This window comes from Cololabis saira, chromosome 5 (assembly GCF_033807715.1).
Source record: "Cololabis saira isolate AMF1-May2022 chromosome 5, fColSai1.1, whole genome shotgun sequence".
In the NCBI taxonomy this organism is placed as follows: domain Eukaryota; kingdom Metazoa; phylum Chordata; class Actinopteri; order Beloniformes; family Belonidae; genus Cololabis; species Cololabis saira.
Window position 1 is genome coordinate 8,774,249 of NC_084591.1, and position 14,512 is coordinate 8,788,760.

At 49.5% G+C, this 14,512-nt stretch overlaps 1 protein-coding gene across 4 annotated transcripts in view; it reads right to left on the reverse strand.

Moving 5' to 3' along the window:
- Positions 1 to 14,512, reverse strand: part of LOC133443715 (transcription factor Sox-6-like) — a 136,533-nt gene that overhangs the window by 32,889 nt on the left and 89,132 nt on the right. For 3 of the 4 annotated variants that reach the window (XM_061720889.1, XM_061720891.1, XM_061720888.1), the window contains one exon: positions 5,625 to 5,771. In XM_061720889.1, coding sequence (XP_061576873.1) covers positions 5,625 to 5,771 — 147 coding nt within the window. The remainder of the gene's footprint in view (positions 1 to 5,624; positions 5,772 to 14,512) is intronic. The other variant, XM_061720890.1, reaches the window with a different exon arrangement.

Genomic DNA, 14,512 nt, shown 5'->3' on the forward strand with positions numbered 1-14,512 from the left:
TAGGCCCACCACCCGCGGGAGAGTTCATAAGGGGAAGGTGCCGTGCGATTTGGGTGGCAGCCGTGGGCGGGGGCCCCGGCGACCCAATCCCCGGACGACGACTCTGGCTTTAGGGACATGGAATGTCACCTCGCTGGGGGGGAAAGAGCCTGAGCTTGTGCGGGAGGCAGAGAGGTACCGACTAGAGATAGTCGGGCTCACCTCCACGCACAGCCTGGGCTCTGGAACCCAACTCCTTGAGAGAGGTTGGACTCTCTTCCACTCTGGAGTTGCCCATGGTGAGAGGCGGCGAGCTGGTGTGGGCTTGCTAATAGCTCCCCAGCTCAGCCGCCATGTGTTGGAGTTCTCCCCACTTAGCGAGAGGGTCGCTTCCCTGCGCCTTCGGGTCGGGGATAGGTCTCTCACTGTCGTTTCGGCCTACGGGCCGAACGGCAGTGCAGAGTACCCGGCCTTCCTGGAGGCCCTGGGAGGGGTGCTGGAAAGTGCCCCAACTGGGGACTCCATCGTTCTGTTGGGGGACTTCAACGCTCACGTGGGCAGCGACAGTGTTACCTGGAGAGGTGTGATTGGGAGGAACGGCCTCCCCGATCTGAACCCGAGTGGTGTTTTGCTGTTGGACTTCTGTGCTAGCCACAGTCTGTCCATCACGAACACCATGTTCGAGCATAAGGGTGTCCATCAGTGCACGTGGCACCAGGACACCCTAGGCCGGAGGTCAATGATCGACTTTGTTGTCGTTTCATCTGACCTTCGGCCGTATGTCTTGGACACTCGGGTGAAGAGAGGGGCTGAGCTGTCAACTGATCACCACCTGGTGGTGAGTTGGATCCGCTGGCAGGGGAGGAAGCTGGTCAGACCTGGAAGACCCAAGCGTATCGTGAGGGTCTGCTGGGAACGTCTGGCAGATTCCCCTGTCAGGGAGGTCTTCAACTCCCACCTCCGGGAGAGCTTTGACCGGATTCCGAGGGAGGCCGGAGACATTGAGTCCGAATGGACCATGTTCTCCACTTCCATTGTTGACGCGGCCGTCCAGAGCTGCGGCCGTAAGGTCTCCGGCGCCTGTCGCGGCGGCAATCCCCGAACCCGGTGGTGGACACCGGAAGTAAGGGATGCCGTCAAGCTGAAGAAGGAGTCCTACCGAGCCTGGCTAGCTCGGCGGACTCCCGAGGCAGCTGACGGGTACCGGCAGGCCAAGCGGACTGCGGCCCGGGCGGTCGCGGAAGCAAAAACTCGGGTCTGGGAAAAGTTCGGGGAGGCCATGGAGGAGGACTACCGGTCGGCCTCGAGGAAATTCTGGCAAACCATCCGGCGCCTCAGGAGGGGGAAGCAGTGCTCCACCAACACTGTTTACAGTGGAGGAGGGGAGCTGTTGACCTCGACTGGGGACATCGTCGGGCGGTGGAAGGAATACTTCGAGGATCTCCTCAATCCCGCTGACACGCCTTCCGTCGAGGAAGCAGAGGCTGAGGATTCAGAGGTTGATTCATTCATCACCCAAGCTGAAGTCACTGAGGTAGTTCGGAAGCTCCTCAGTGGCAAGGCACCGGGGGTGGATGAGATCCGCCCTGAGTACCTCAAGTCTCTGGATGTTGCGGGGCTGTCGTGGCTGACACGCCTCTGCAGCATCGCGTGGCAGTCGGGGACAGTGCCTCTGGACTGGCAGACCGGGGTGGTGGTTCCTCTCTTCAAAAAGGGGGACCGGAGGGTGTGTTCCAACTACCGGGGAATCACACTCCTCAGCCTCCCGGGGAAAGTCTATTCCAGGGTGCTGGAGAGGAGAATTCGGCCGATAGTCGAACCTCGGATTCAAGAGGAACAATGCGGTTTTCGTCCCGGTTGTGGAACACTGGACCAGCTCTACACCCTCCGCAGGGTGCTCGAGGGCGCATGGGAGTTTGCCCAACCAGTCCACATGTGTTTTGTGGACTTGGAGAAGGCTTTCGACCATGTCCCACGTGGCATCCTGTGGGGGGTGCTCCGAGAGTATGGGGTCGGAGGCCCTCTGCTGAGGGCTGTACGGTCCCTGTATGACCGGAGCAGGAGCTTGGTTCGCATTGCCGGCAGTAAGTCAGACCTGTTCCCGGTGCGTGTTGGACTCCGGCAGGGCTGCCCTTTGTCACCGGTTCTGTTCATTATTTTTATGGACAGAATTTCTAGGCGCAGCCAGGGGCCGGAGGGGGTACGGTTCGGGAGCCACTTGATTTCATCTCTGCTTTTTGCAGATGATGTGGTCTTGTTGGCTCCCTCGAGCCAGGACCTTCAGCATGCACTGGGGCGGTTTGCAGCCGAGTGTGAAGCAGCTGGGATGAGAATCAGCACCTCTAAGTCTGAGGCCATGGTTCTCGACCGGAAAAAGGTGGCTTGCACCCTCCAGGTCGGGGGAGAGTTCCTGCCTCAGGTGGAGGAGTTCAAGTATCTTGGGGTCTTGTTCACGAGTGGGGGGAGAACGGAGCGTGAGATCGACAGGCGGATCGGTGCGGCGGCCGCAGTAATGCGGTCGTTGTATCGGTCCGTCGTGGTGAAGAGGGAGCTGAGCCGAAAGGCAAAGCTCTCAGTTTACCGGTCGATCTACGTTCCCACCCTCACCTATGGTCATGAACTCTGGGTCATGACCAAAAGAACGGGATCCCGGATACAAGCGGCCGAAATGAGTTTCCTCCGCAGGGTGGCGGGGCGCTCCCTTAGAGATAGGGTGAGGAGCTCTGTCACCCGGGAGGAGCTCGGAGTAGAGCCGCTGCTCCTCCACATCGAGAGGAGCCAGCTGAGGTGGCTCGGGCACCTGTATAGGATGCCCCCTGGACGCCTCCCTCGTGAGGTGTTCCGGGCATGTCCCACCGGGAGGAGGCCCCGAGGAAGACCCAGGACACGCTGGAGTGACTACGTCGCTCGGCTGGCCTGGGAACGCCTTGGAGTCCCCCCGGAAGAGCTGGAGGAGGTGTCCGGGGAGAGGGAAGTCTGGGGATCCCTGCTCCGACTGCTGCCCCCGCGACCCGGACTCGGATAATGCGGTGGACAATGGATGGATGGATGGATCGAGTCCCACCAATAAAAATAATAAAATAATAATAATAGAATAAAAATAATAGGTGGTAAATAATAGAATAAAAATACTAATAGAATAAATAATAGAATAAAACCACACAGCGGAGGAGAAATGTCATCTTGTTTGGGCCAGGATAAACGGGAAAGAGCGGAGCGGTGCTACCATGGTAACAACTCCCCCTTCCAACAGTCAAGTCAATTCAAGTCAACTTTATTTATAAAGCACTTTAAAAAACACCAACATGGTCCAAAGTGCTGGACAGGCAAATGGAAGACAACACACCATAAAGCACAAGGCACATAAATAAAACAATCATGATAAGTTAAGTGAATAAAAAGGATAAAATAGAAGATAAAAGAATAAAATAATAATAAAAGGATAAAATAAACTCAACCGTCTTGCTAGGTGTTAAAAGCCAAGGAGAAAAGGTGGGTTTTAAGAAGAGATTTAAAAACAGACAGAGAGGAGGCCTGTTTGATTTGCTGAGGCAGGTTGTTCCAAAGTTTTGGAGCTGCAACAGCAAAGGCACCGTCCCCTCTGAGCTTCCTCTTAGTTTTAGGCTCTCAGGAGCAGCAGGAAGTGCCGTGTGGCTCTGAGTAGTACGTCCGGATTAATGCATATTACTGATATTTATTTAAAAGTGTGCCCAACTTAAGTATACTTTTTAGTATATACTGTTTAGTATGGCATTTCGGACGCACCGAGTTATTTAATGGAGCATGGGGCTCCTTTTAAGAAATGAGACTCTCTAGCGCCACCCTTCACCACGACGGCCGTCGGGGGTACTGCAGCCAACAGTGAAGCCGGCACGGGAGAACGGGGAGAACGTGCATGCAGCGTCATGTGACGTCACATCCGCAGCCCAGCGCGGGAAATTCGGGACCGAATTGCAGCACATTTTGCAGCACACAGCCTGTTCAAGGCAACGGAGAGATACACTAGAGGAATCATTCTTTTTGGTTTGGAACGCTTCATCTGACATTATTACTAGAAAACTTAAAACGTATACGAATTTTTTTCATAAATCCTGCCTCAAGCTCCTTTAAACTCAGCAAAAACGGCGATAAACTTCCACGTTTCTGTTCGTCAGGTTTGATTTTTCTAAAAGCGACAACCTGTTTACACTAAAAACGGGGTCACGCTGAGGTCACGGTGGGGTCACGGTGGGGTCACGGTGGGGTCACGGCGCCGTACGTAGCTGCCTGGCGTCTCTGGACCCGGATCTGACTCAGAGCCTCCGGGTCGACGGCACGCTGAAGCGCGAGCAGAGAGAATGAGGGGATGAGGGGATGAGGGGATGAGGGGATGAGGGGGGGGGGTCGTGGTTCTGGTACCCCTCCCCCCCCACATGTGGTTCCCATCAGGGACCAGGAACTCTGCGGCGGAGCAGCTGGACCGGCGCCAAACGGCAGCCGGCGTCTCAGTGTGACTTTTAAAGGGGCTGCTGCTAATCGACGGAGAAGAGTTCCTGCTGCTGCTGCAGCCGTCCTCCAGAACCCGACCAGAACCCGGGTCAGAACCCGGGTCAGAACCTGCTCCAGAACCCCAACCAGGAGTTAACTGCTCTTCTGCATCAGTGGTAAACGTGATCTGGTCTCCGTCTTCGGGGCGTTCACACTTGCAGCTTTAATCTACCGAGACTCAGACTTCATCCAACAGAAGAAAACTGAAATTCTAAAGAATCTAAAGTTCAGATTTAAGCCAAACGAGGAAAGAATATCCAGCCTAGCGTACGTATCACCGAGGCTAGCCGCTAACCTGCCGCTGGCCGTGTTAACCTGAGCAGGATCGGGAGTAAAGATCCACTTCGTTCTCCCATAAACAAACGTCATGAAATCAAAAATTTGGAAGAAAAAAAACACTTGTTGATCAAAAGTTAGCGTAAATATTCTTTCCTGCTAACATAAATAAATCGTTCGGATCAATTGATAGTTCGGGGAAAAGAAAAGAAAAATGAAAACTCCAGATCGTATCCGGAGAGATTTGTTCTCAAAAAAACACTTGAGATCTGACTTCTCCGAACCGGTTTCAAACCGGGTTGGAACCAGATTCAAACCGGATGGGAACCGGATTTAAACGGGATTCAACCCGGATTCTAAACGCATTGGAACTGGATTTAATCGGGATTCAAACTCGATTCAGAGACGAGGCGCCGCCGATTTAAACAGGATTATAACAGGATTCAAAACGCATTGGAACTGGATTGGGACCGGATTCAAATTGGATTCAAACCGGATTCAACCCGGATTCTAAACACATTGGAACTGGATTTAATCAAGATTCAAACCAGATTCAGTGACAGAGGCGCCGCTGATTTAAACAGGATTTAAACAGGATTCAAACCGGGTTGGAACTGGATTAAAACCGGATTCAAATCGGATTGGAACTGGATTTAATCGGGATTCAAGCCGGATTCAGTGACAGAGGCGCCGCTGATTTAAACAGGATTCAAACCAGATTGGAACCAGAATAAAAATGGATTCAAACAAGATTTAAACAGGATTCAAACCGGGTTGGAACCAGATTCCAGCCTGGTTGAGACCCCGGCGCCCCCCCCCCAACCCCCCTGCAGGACACCCACCTTGATCTGGGCCCCCGGGCTGCAGACCTGCTTCTCGGCCTTCAGGCCGGAGGGCGACAGCGGCGCCGCGGCGTTGGGGGCCGGCGGAGCCGCCATCTTGGCTCCCGGGGAGAGCTGCATCCCGGCTAGCTGCGCGGCGTAGAGCTGCTGCGGAGAAGAAGAAGAAGAAGAAGAAGAAGAAGAAGAAGAAGAAGAAGAAGAAGAAGAAGAAGAAGAAGAAGAAGAAGAAGAAGAAGAAGAAGAAGAAGAAGAAGAAGAAGAAGAAGAAACCCACGTTAACGTCACCGGCCAGGCTTTCATCTGTGTGTGTGTGAGTGTGTGTGTGTGTGTGTGTGTGTGTGTGTGTGTGTGTGTGTGTGTGTGTGTGTGTGTGTGTGTGTGTGTGTGTGTGTGTGTGTGTGTGTTTGTGGAAACAGATGTGGGTAAATACGCCCTTATAAAAAAGTTAGTGCCTCCTTCAGTCCTGTTTAGTCTTTTGTTTATTTCAGGAAAGTGAAACTGAACAAAGAAGTAAATCCTAAGTACCAGACCTGAACCTGGTCAGAGTCCAGACTAGGGATGGGCGGTATGGACTAAGAAATGTATCACGATAATTTCTGGCATTTATCCCGAAAACGATAAAAATTACGATAAAAAAATACCAATTCAACTCCATCTTTTTAACTATAAATCTATCTCGCTCTCAGATCTGCCATGTTTGTTACACAAAAACGTCATCAACGGGAATTTATCCTTCTTTCTTTCTTTCTTTCTTTCTTTCTTTCTTCCTTTCTTCCTTTCTTCCTTTCTTCCTTTCTTCCTTCCTTCCTTCCTTCCTTCCTTCCTTCCTTCCTTCCTTCCTTCCTTCCTTCCTTCCTTCCTTCCTTCCTTCCTTCCTTCCTTCCTTCCTTCACGTACGTTGTGCGTGGATTTAACGCAGAACCATAAATCAACTTTACACAAAAACTTCATCAACAGGAATTTATCGTTTTTTACCGTGAGATGACAAATTCTTACCGTGGGGAATTTTTTTGACGGTTTATCGTGAACGGTAAAATATCACCCATTCCTAGTCCAGACCTGAAGCTGGTTCAGCTGAGAAAACTTGACAACAGCATATAAATACCTGATAAGTCAAATAAAATACTAGAGAAGTTTAAACATTTGTGTTGGATGCCGCCCCAGAACCCCCTGGCCTCCCGTCCGCGGTACTTAGAGCTGGCAGCTGGACCGGGTCCTGGACTCGGGCCGGGCCTGCCGGTCCGGCCAGAAACCGCCGTCAGCTGCTGTCTGAGCTCCTGTCATCAGGAAACCCGTCCAGACGGCTGGCGAGGCGGATTCCTGCCCCCCCCGATCCCCCAGTCCTCCACTTGTCTCCTCCGCTCCTCCTCGGCCCCGGGGCCTCCGGGGGCCTCCGGGGGCCCGGCGGCGGCGGCGGGGAACCGGCTCGTTCCACTTCTCTCAGCGATATTAAACACAAACAGAAGAACCGCTGCAACAAAGCCCCGATGTCACGCCGTTGTTTTCCTTGGAAGGTGAGCGGCGCTGAGGCCGACCGCCGCGGCGAGATGAGATCCCTGCAGGACGACGCCTCAGCCGTCAATCACCCGACCGCACGGTAACGGGGGAGACGGGTGGAGGTCTGCAGCTCCTCTGACGACCAGCAGGGTCTCCAAAGACCCGTCCTCAAACTCTGATGAGCCGATGGCTGTTGAGTTCTGCAGGGACCAGAACTCGGACCTCTGAAGATCCGGATCAGAGCCGTTTGTACCAAAAAACTGGGTCAAATATGTGTCTGGACTTGAACCATCAACTCCAGGTATCGACTTACGCGCAGCAACGTTTATCAGGTGTTTGTTGAATGTCGCTTTTCTCCATGGAAATCGTGGAAACAGATGACTGTCACTCAAAATTCGTCACCGAGAAAACTGCTGACTGTTGGTCAGAACTCGTCACCACTATCTTTCAAAAAGCAGGTAAAAAGAGTAATACAGACTGCAGAATTTCAGATACATGAGGAATTGTTTAACATCTACTGCTGCGATTCTCTATATGAACGCAATGATCATCTCCCATCTCATGTACTGTATGACTAGCTGGACCCATGCAAAAAACACAACCATGAAACCCATTCTCTCTCTGTACAAGCAGACTCTCAAGGTGCTGGACCGAAAACCGTATACTTACCACCACTGTTACATCCTCAGCAAGTACAGAATCCTCAGCTGGGAAAACCTGACAAAATTCACTGATGCATGCCTACTGTTTAAAATTTTAAATGGTAAGGCCCCTCCACCTCTCAGTACTTTTGTCAAACAAAAAACATCTCATAATAGGTCCACAAGGGGGGGGACTGTACTGTGCCATTTAGGTCCAGCTCCTTCAGTCAATCCTGTTTTTCAGTCAGGGCCACTCAGTTTTGGAACATCATACCAACTGATATAAGATACTGTGCTACCTACCACACCTTTACAAAAAAACTCAAGACCTGGCTATTAACAAATCAAACATGTGACCACATGTAATCAGTTAATTGTGTATTGTATTATTGTTTATACTATTATTTTGGATTGTGTTGTAAATATTGTGTTTTACTTTTAATGCTTCTGTTTTAGGTGTAATGGTTTATAACATCTTGCCAAAAGGACTACAGTTCTGAATTAGCCAGTTGGCTAAAACTGGCGCATTTACAGTAATGTTGATTAATGTGTACTGTCCTTTTTTAAATAAACTGAAACTGAAACTGAAACTGCTGACTGACACCCAGAACTCATCAGCATGGAAACCGCTGACTGTCACTCAGAATTCGTCACCGTGGAAACCGTCGACTGTTGGTCAAAACTCGTCACCGTGGAAACGGCTGACATACAGTCAGAACTCGTCACCATGGAAACCGCTGACTGCCGGTCAGAGTTCTGGGATGGCGAGCAGCGACCGTCGGAGGAACTTGCTGCAGAGTAAGAGCAGATTGGAAGAGAGTTGCTGGTGACCGCCGTCTGACCGTAAGTGAAGAACACACTCTGGTCGACTCGTGCAGTTTTCTGCCGACTCGTCCGCCGCCGTCCTGCTTGCGGCAGCGGTTCTGTCAGCGGCGACGGCGGAGAGAGACGTGTCCAACGAACAACGAGCTGACGATAAAAGCTTTCATCCTTTCTTCCTCCGGCTCCGCGAGACACTCAGCGATTGATTGGCGGTTGGCTAATTTGCAGCGTAAAGCCAAACGGAGCGGCCGCCCCCCGAGGGAGGACAATGGAGCAATTTCCTAAATTACAAATTGACAAAGAGTCTGACGGGCCTCGGTGCTGATCACACTGAAAACGCCAGTTCTGACCCGTTGACGAGCTGCCGAGTCGCTGGAGCGCGACGGCGGTCCGCTCTGCTGCTCTGGTGTTTCCTCCGAGCCCCGACCCGTCTGACCCGCCTGACCCACCGGGGCCGGGAGGAGGATCCCATCAACCGGGCTGCTCTGGTGTCGAGCTGCCGTCCATCTCCAGGGGGGCAGGAAACAAACGAGCTGTTGAGTTTTCCAGCAGGTTTGGGGGGTCTGGGGGGTCTGGATGGATGGACTGTCACCCAGCCGGTCCACAAGGAGGCCAGGGGCCAAACCTGCACGAGGAGGCCCGGCTGAACATCGGGGGGGTCGGGGGGACACGCCTCCCAGCGTCAGGTTGGTCTCCGGCTAGAACCAGCTGCAGGAGACCACTAGTCCTGGTTCCAGTTCTACTAGTCCTGGTTTCAGCTCTACTAGTCCTGGTTTCAGTTTTATTAGTCCTAGTTTAAGGTTAACTAGTCCTGGTTTCAGGTCTACTAGTCCTGGTTTCAGGTCTACTAGTCCTGGTTCTAGTTCTACTAGTCCTGGTTTCAGTTCTACTAGTCCTGGTTTTAGTTCTACTAGTCCTGGTTTCAGCTCTACTAGTCCTGGTTTTAGTTCTACTAGTACTGGTTTCAGTTCTACTAGTCCTGGTTTCAATTTTACTAGTCCTGGTTTCAGGTTTACTAGTCCTGGTTTCAGTTCTACTAGTCCTGGTTTCAGGTCTACTAGTCCTGGTTTCAGTTCTACTAGTCCTGGTTTCAGGTCTACTAGTCCTGGTTTCAGTTCTACTAGTCCTGGTTTCAGGTCTACTAGTCCTGGTTCTAGTTCTACTAGTCCTGGTTTCAGGTTTACTAGTCCTGGTTTCAGTTCTACTAGTCCTGGTTTCAGTTCTACTAGTCCTGGTTTCAGGTTTACTAGTCCTGGTTTCAGTTACTAGTCCTGGTTTCAGGTTTACTAGTCCTGGTTTCAGTTGTACTAGTCCTGGTTTCAGGTTTACTAGTCCTGGTTTCAGTTCTACTAGTCCTGGTTTCAGTTCTACTAGTCCTGGTTTCAGGTCTACTAGTCCTGGTTCTAGTTCTACTAGTCCTGGTTTCAGGTTTACTAGTCCTGGTTTCAGGTTTACTAGTCCTGGTTTCAGTTCTACTAGTCCTGGTTTCAGTTCTACTAGTCCTGGTTTCAGGTCTACTAGTCCTGGTTCTAGTTCTACTAGTCCTGGTTTCAGGTTTACTAGTCCTGGTTTCAGTTCTACTAGTCCTGGTTTCAGTTCTACTAGTCCTGGTTTCAGGTCTACTAGTCCTGGTTTCAGTTCTACTAGTCCTGGTTTCAGTTCTACTAGTCCTGGTTTCAGGTTTACTAGTCCTGGTTTCAGTTCTACTAGTCCTGGTTTCAGGTTTACTAGTCCTGGTTTCAGTTCTACTAGTCCTGGTTTCAGTTCTACTAGTCCTGGTTTCAGTTCTACTAGTCCTGGTTTCAGTTCTACTAGTCCTGGTTTCAGGTTTACTAGTCCTGGTTTCAGTTCTACTAGTCCTGGTTTCAGGTCTACTAGCCCTGTTGTCAGGTCTACTAGTCCTGGTTTCAGTTCTACTAGTCCTGGTTCTAGTTCTACTAGTCCTGGTTTCAGGTCTACTAGTCCTGGTTTCACCTCTACTAGTCCTGGTTTCAGTTCTACTAGTCCTGGTTTCAGTTCTACTAGTCCTGGTTTCAGGTCTACTAGTCCTGGTTTCAGTTCTACTAGTCCTGGTTTCAGTTCTACTAGTCCTGGTTTCAGTTCTACTAGTCCTGGTTTCAGTTCTACTAGTCCTGGTTTCATTTATACTAGTCCTAGTTTCAGGTTTACTAGTCCTGGTTTCAGGTCTACTAGTCCTGGTTTCAGTTCTACTAGTCCTGGTTTCAGTTCTACTAGTCCTGGTTTCAGTTCTACTAGTCCTGGTTTCAGGTTTACTAGTCCTGGTTTCAGTTCTACTAGTCCTGGTTTCAGTTCTACTAGTCCTGGTTTCAGTTCTACTAGTCCTGGTTTCAGTTCTACTAGTCCTGGTTTCAACTCTACTAGTCCTGGTTTCAGTTCTACTAGTCCTGGTTTCAGGTCTACTAGTCCTGGTTCTAGTTCTACTAGTCCTGGTTTCAGGTTTACTAGTCCTGGTTTCAGTTCTACTAGTCCTGGTTTCAGTTCTACTAGTCCTGGTTTCAGTTCTACTAGTCCTGGTTTCAGGTCTACTAGTCCTGGTTTCAGGTTTACTAGTCCTGGTTTCAGTTCTACTAGTCCTGGTTTCAGGTCTACTAGTCCTGGTTTCAGGTTTACTAGTCCTGGTTTCAGTTACTAGTCCTGGTTTCAGTTCTACTAGTCCTGGTTTCTACTAGTCCTAGTTTCAGGTCTACTAGTCCTGGTTTCACCTCTACTAGTCCTGGTTTCAGTTCTACTAGTCCTGGTTCTAGTTCTACTAGTCCTGGTTTCAGGTCTACTAGTCCTGGTTTCACCTCTACTAGTCCTGGTTTCAGTTCTACTAGTTCTGGTTTCAGGTGCAGCTGAACTTTAGCTGGCGGTAGAGGTGAAAGGCCGTGGCCCAGGTGCGCGGGTGCGGCAGATTCAGGTCCCATCCTGGTCCCGGTTCCCACACCGCGGCGGGAACCCGCCAGCGCCGGCGCAGGGAGGGATGTCAGATGACTCCGGCAGGAATGTCTGCTAAGCAACTGTATTTCCTTCACATTAGCGGCGCACAAAGGAGCTCTTTCTTGGGCAGAGGTCCTCTTGTTTGTGGAGCGCTGCGCTCCGCGCCTCTGGAAACAATCGCTCGCATTGGGTTCCCACGCTGGCAGCGCGGCGGTTGTGCCGTCAGAGCTGTTGCTGCGGGTCACGGAGGGTCAACGCGGCGGCGCGGGCTAAACGTGATAAACGTGGAAACAAAGCTGGATGCCAACAGATGTCAAAAGTCCTGAGGTTGTCCTCCGTGGACGTATCGTCCCAAACGGGATTATCGTCTCCACCGCAGGCGGGAAGGTTTGTGGAGAGACTTCCACGTGCAAATCACCGAATTCCTGCGATGTGTTCGAACAGCAGAAAGCTCCCATGACCTGTGTGTTTTTCTGAAGTAAGCGCATTAGATCACAGACACGCTGCGGATTTACCTCACAGATGTCCTGCGAGTCCCGCGTGAGAAGACACGCTCAGAAATGTCGCTCGAGTTCGATGCCAAACTGGGAAAAGTAGTTAATGGAAGTCAAGCAGAAGTGATGCCAACACGCAACCCTGTGGAACGCCACGGCCGACCGCCGAGCTGTGTGGGCACTTTGAGGTTAACTAGTCCTGGTTCCAGTTCTACTAGTCCTGGTTTCAGTTCTACTAGTCCTGGTTTCAGTTCTACTAGTCCTGATTTCAGTTCTACTAGTCCTGGTTTCAGTTCCACTAGTCCTGGTTTTAGTTCTACTAGTCCTGGTTTCACTTCTACTAGTCCTGGTTTCAGCTCCACTAGTCCTGGTTTCAGTTTTACTGAAACCCGCGGCTCTAGAGCCGCATGCGGCTCTTTAGCGCCGCCCTAGTGGCTCCTGGAGCTTTAAAAAAAATGTTAGACCTTTTTTCCCTTTTTTTCCCTTTTTTTCTCCTTTTTTTCTCTTTTTTCCTTTTCTTTCTTCTTTTTTTCATTTTTTTTCTTATTTTTTCCTTTTTTAATCTTTTTTCTTACTTTTTCCTTTCCTTTTAATCTCGATATTTTGACTTTGAACATTTCAACTTTTTTCTCAACATTTCGACTTTTTTCTCGACATTTCGACTTTTGTCTCAAGATTGTACTTCAACATTAATCTTGACATTTCTACTTTTTTTCTCGAAACTTCGACTTTTTTCTCAATATTTCAACTTTTTTCTCTACATTTTGACTTTTTTCTCGACATTTTGATTTTTTTCTCAACATTTCGACTTTTGTCTCAAGATTGTACTTCAACATTAATCTTGACATTTCTACTTTTTTTCTCGAAACTTCGACTTTTTTCTCAATATTTCTACTTTTTTCTCTACATTTTGACTTTTTTCTCGACATTTTGATTTTTTTCTCAACATTTCGACTTTTGTGTCAAGATTGTATTTCAACATTAATCTTGACATTTCAACTTTTTTCTCGAAATGTCGATTTTTTTCCCGACATTTCGACTTTTTTCACAAGTGCATAATGAAAAAAAAATGTTCCCCCAGTTATAACTAATATAGATACATGCAGCATGTGTTGCCTTCATTCTAAGGCTGATACAAGACTTTTCATTTTTTGAGGCTCCAGACGTATTTGTTTTTTGTGTTTTTGGTCCAATATAGCTCTTTCTACATTTTGGGTTGCCGACCCCTGGTCTAGTGTGTGCATCCAGTTTATCCAGTGGATCCAGTGGGTTTTCCGGAGCTGAAACGTACCGATGTCTGAACTCCGGTCCCTGTGGTACTGATACTCTACAGCCATTGGTTTATCAGAACTTGAGGGGTGTGTCTTACGGATAGGTCCATGATGAAAAAGCTAACTTCTCTTAACGGATCTAAGTGGGCGTGTCCTAGCTGCTTGCTCCAAACATTTGATGTTTTGTTTTGTTTTGTTTTTTATTTTGGATCCCCATTAGCGGACGCAAAACGCCAACTAGTCTTCCTGGGGTCCATTAATGTTGGGCGGAGTCATCTCTGGGTAATATGGCACGACCACCTCCTCAGAACCTCACGAGTGACATCACAGAGGGTTTATATAGAAACTACGGAAGAACTCGGAGACTCGCCGCCATCTTTTCTTTCATTAACTTAAAGGAGCTGTATGTAAGAGCAATAATAAAACGAATCATAAAATGACCCCGATATGTCAACAGACATTTAAAAATCATGTTCATTTCAAATACTTATGTCACTGACAACAGCACTCAAGCCAGGATATTCCAGTTTAAAAAGAGGAGTTGCAGCCCTCAACTGATGTTTATGTTGAAGCTCCACCCTCCACCTATCTCCCAATCACCAAGTCAGTATTGTTTCTGAAGCTCCACCCTCCACCTATCTCCCAATCACCAAGTCAGTATTGTTTCTGAAGCTCCACCCCCCACCTATCTCCCAATCACCAAGTCAGTATTGTTTCTGAAGCTCCACCCTCCACCTATCTCCCAATCACCAAGTCAGTATTGTTTCTGAAGCTCCACCCTCCACCTATCTCCCAATCACCAAGTCAGTATTGTTTCTGAAGCTCCACCCTCCACCTATCTCCCAATCACCAAGTCAGTATTGTTTCTGAAGCTCCACCCTCCACCTATCTCCCAATCACCAAGTCAGTATTGTTTCGGCATCCGGGTTGCCAGCTCGGCTCTAATTACCGCAGCCATGGCAGCCTACGTTCCTGCTGCATTCTGCAGCCAACCTGGCAACCTCTGGTCGGGGGGAGGAGGGGGAGGGTACACGCCGCTCAACAATATTTTGAAAGTGACTGCAGTACCAGTTTTGGCCATTTCTTACAGACGGCTCCTTTAAAGAAAAAGCGCAAAAACCCGGATTTACAAAAGACCAGATTTGGGCTTCATCCAGTCTTCTTGCTTGTAAATGTCATGGTCGTTTCTTCCTCCTTCCTCTAATATCCCGTTCTTGTACCAG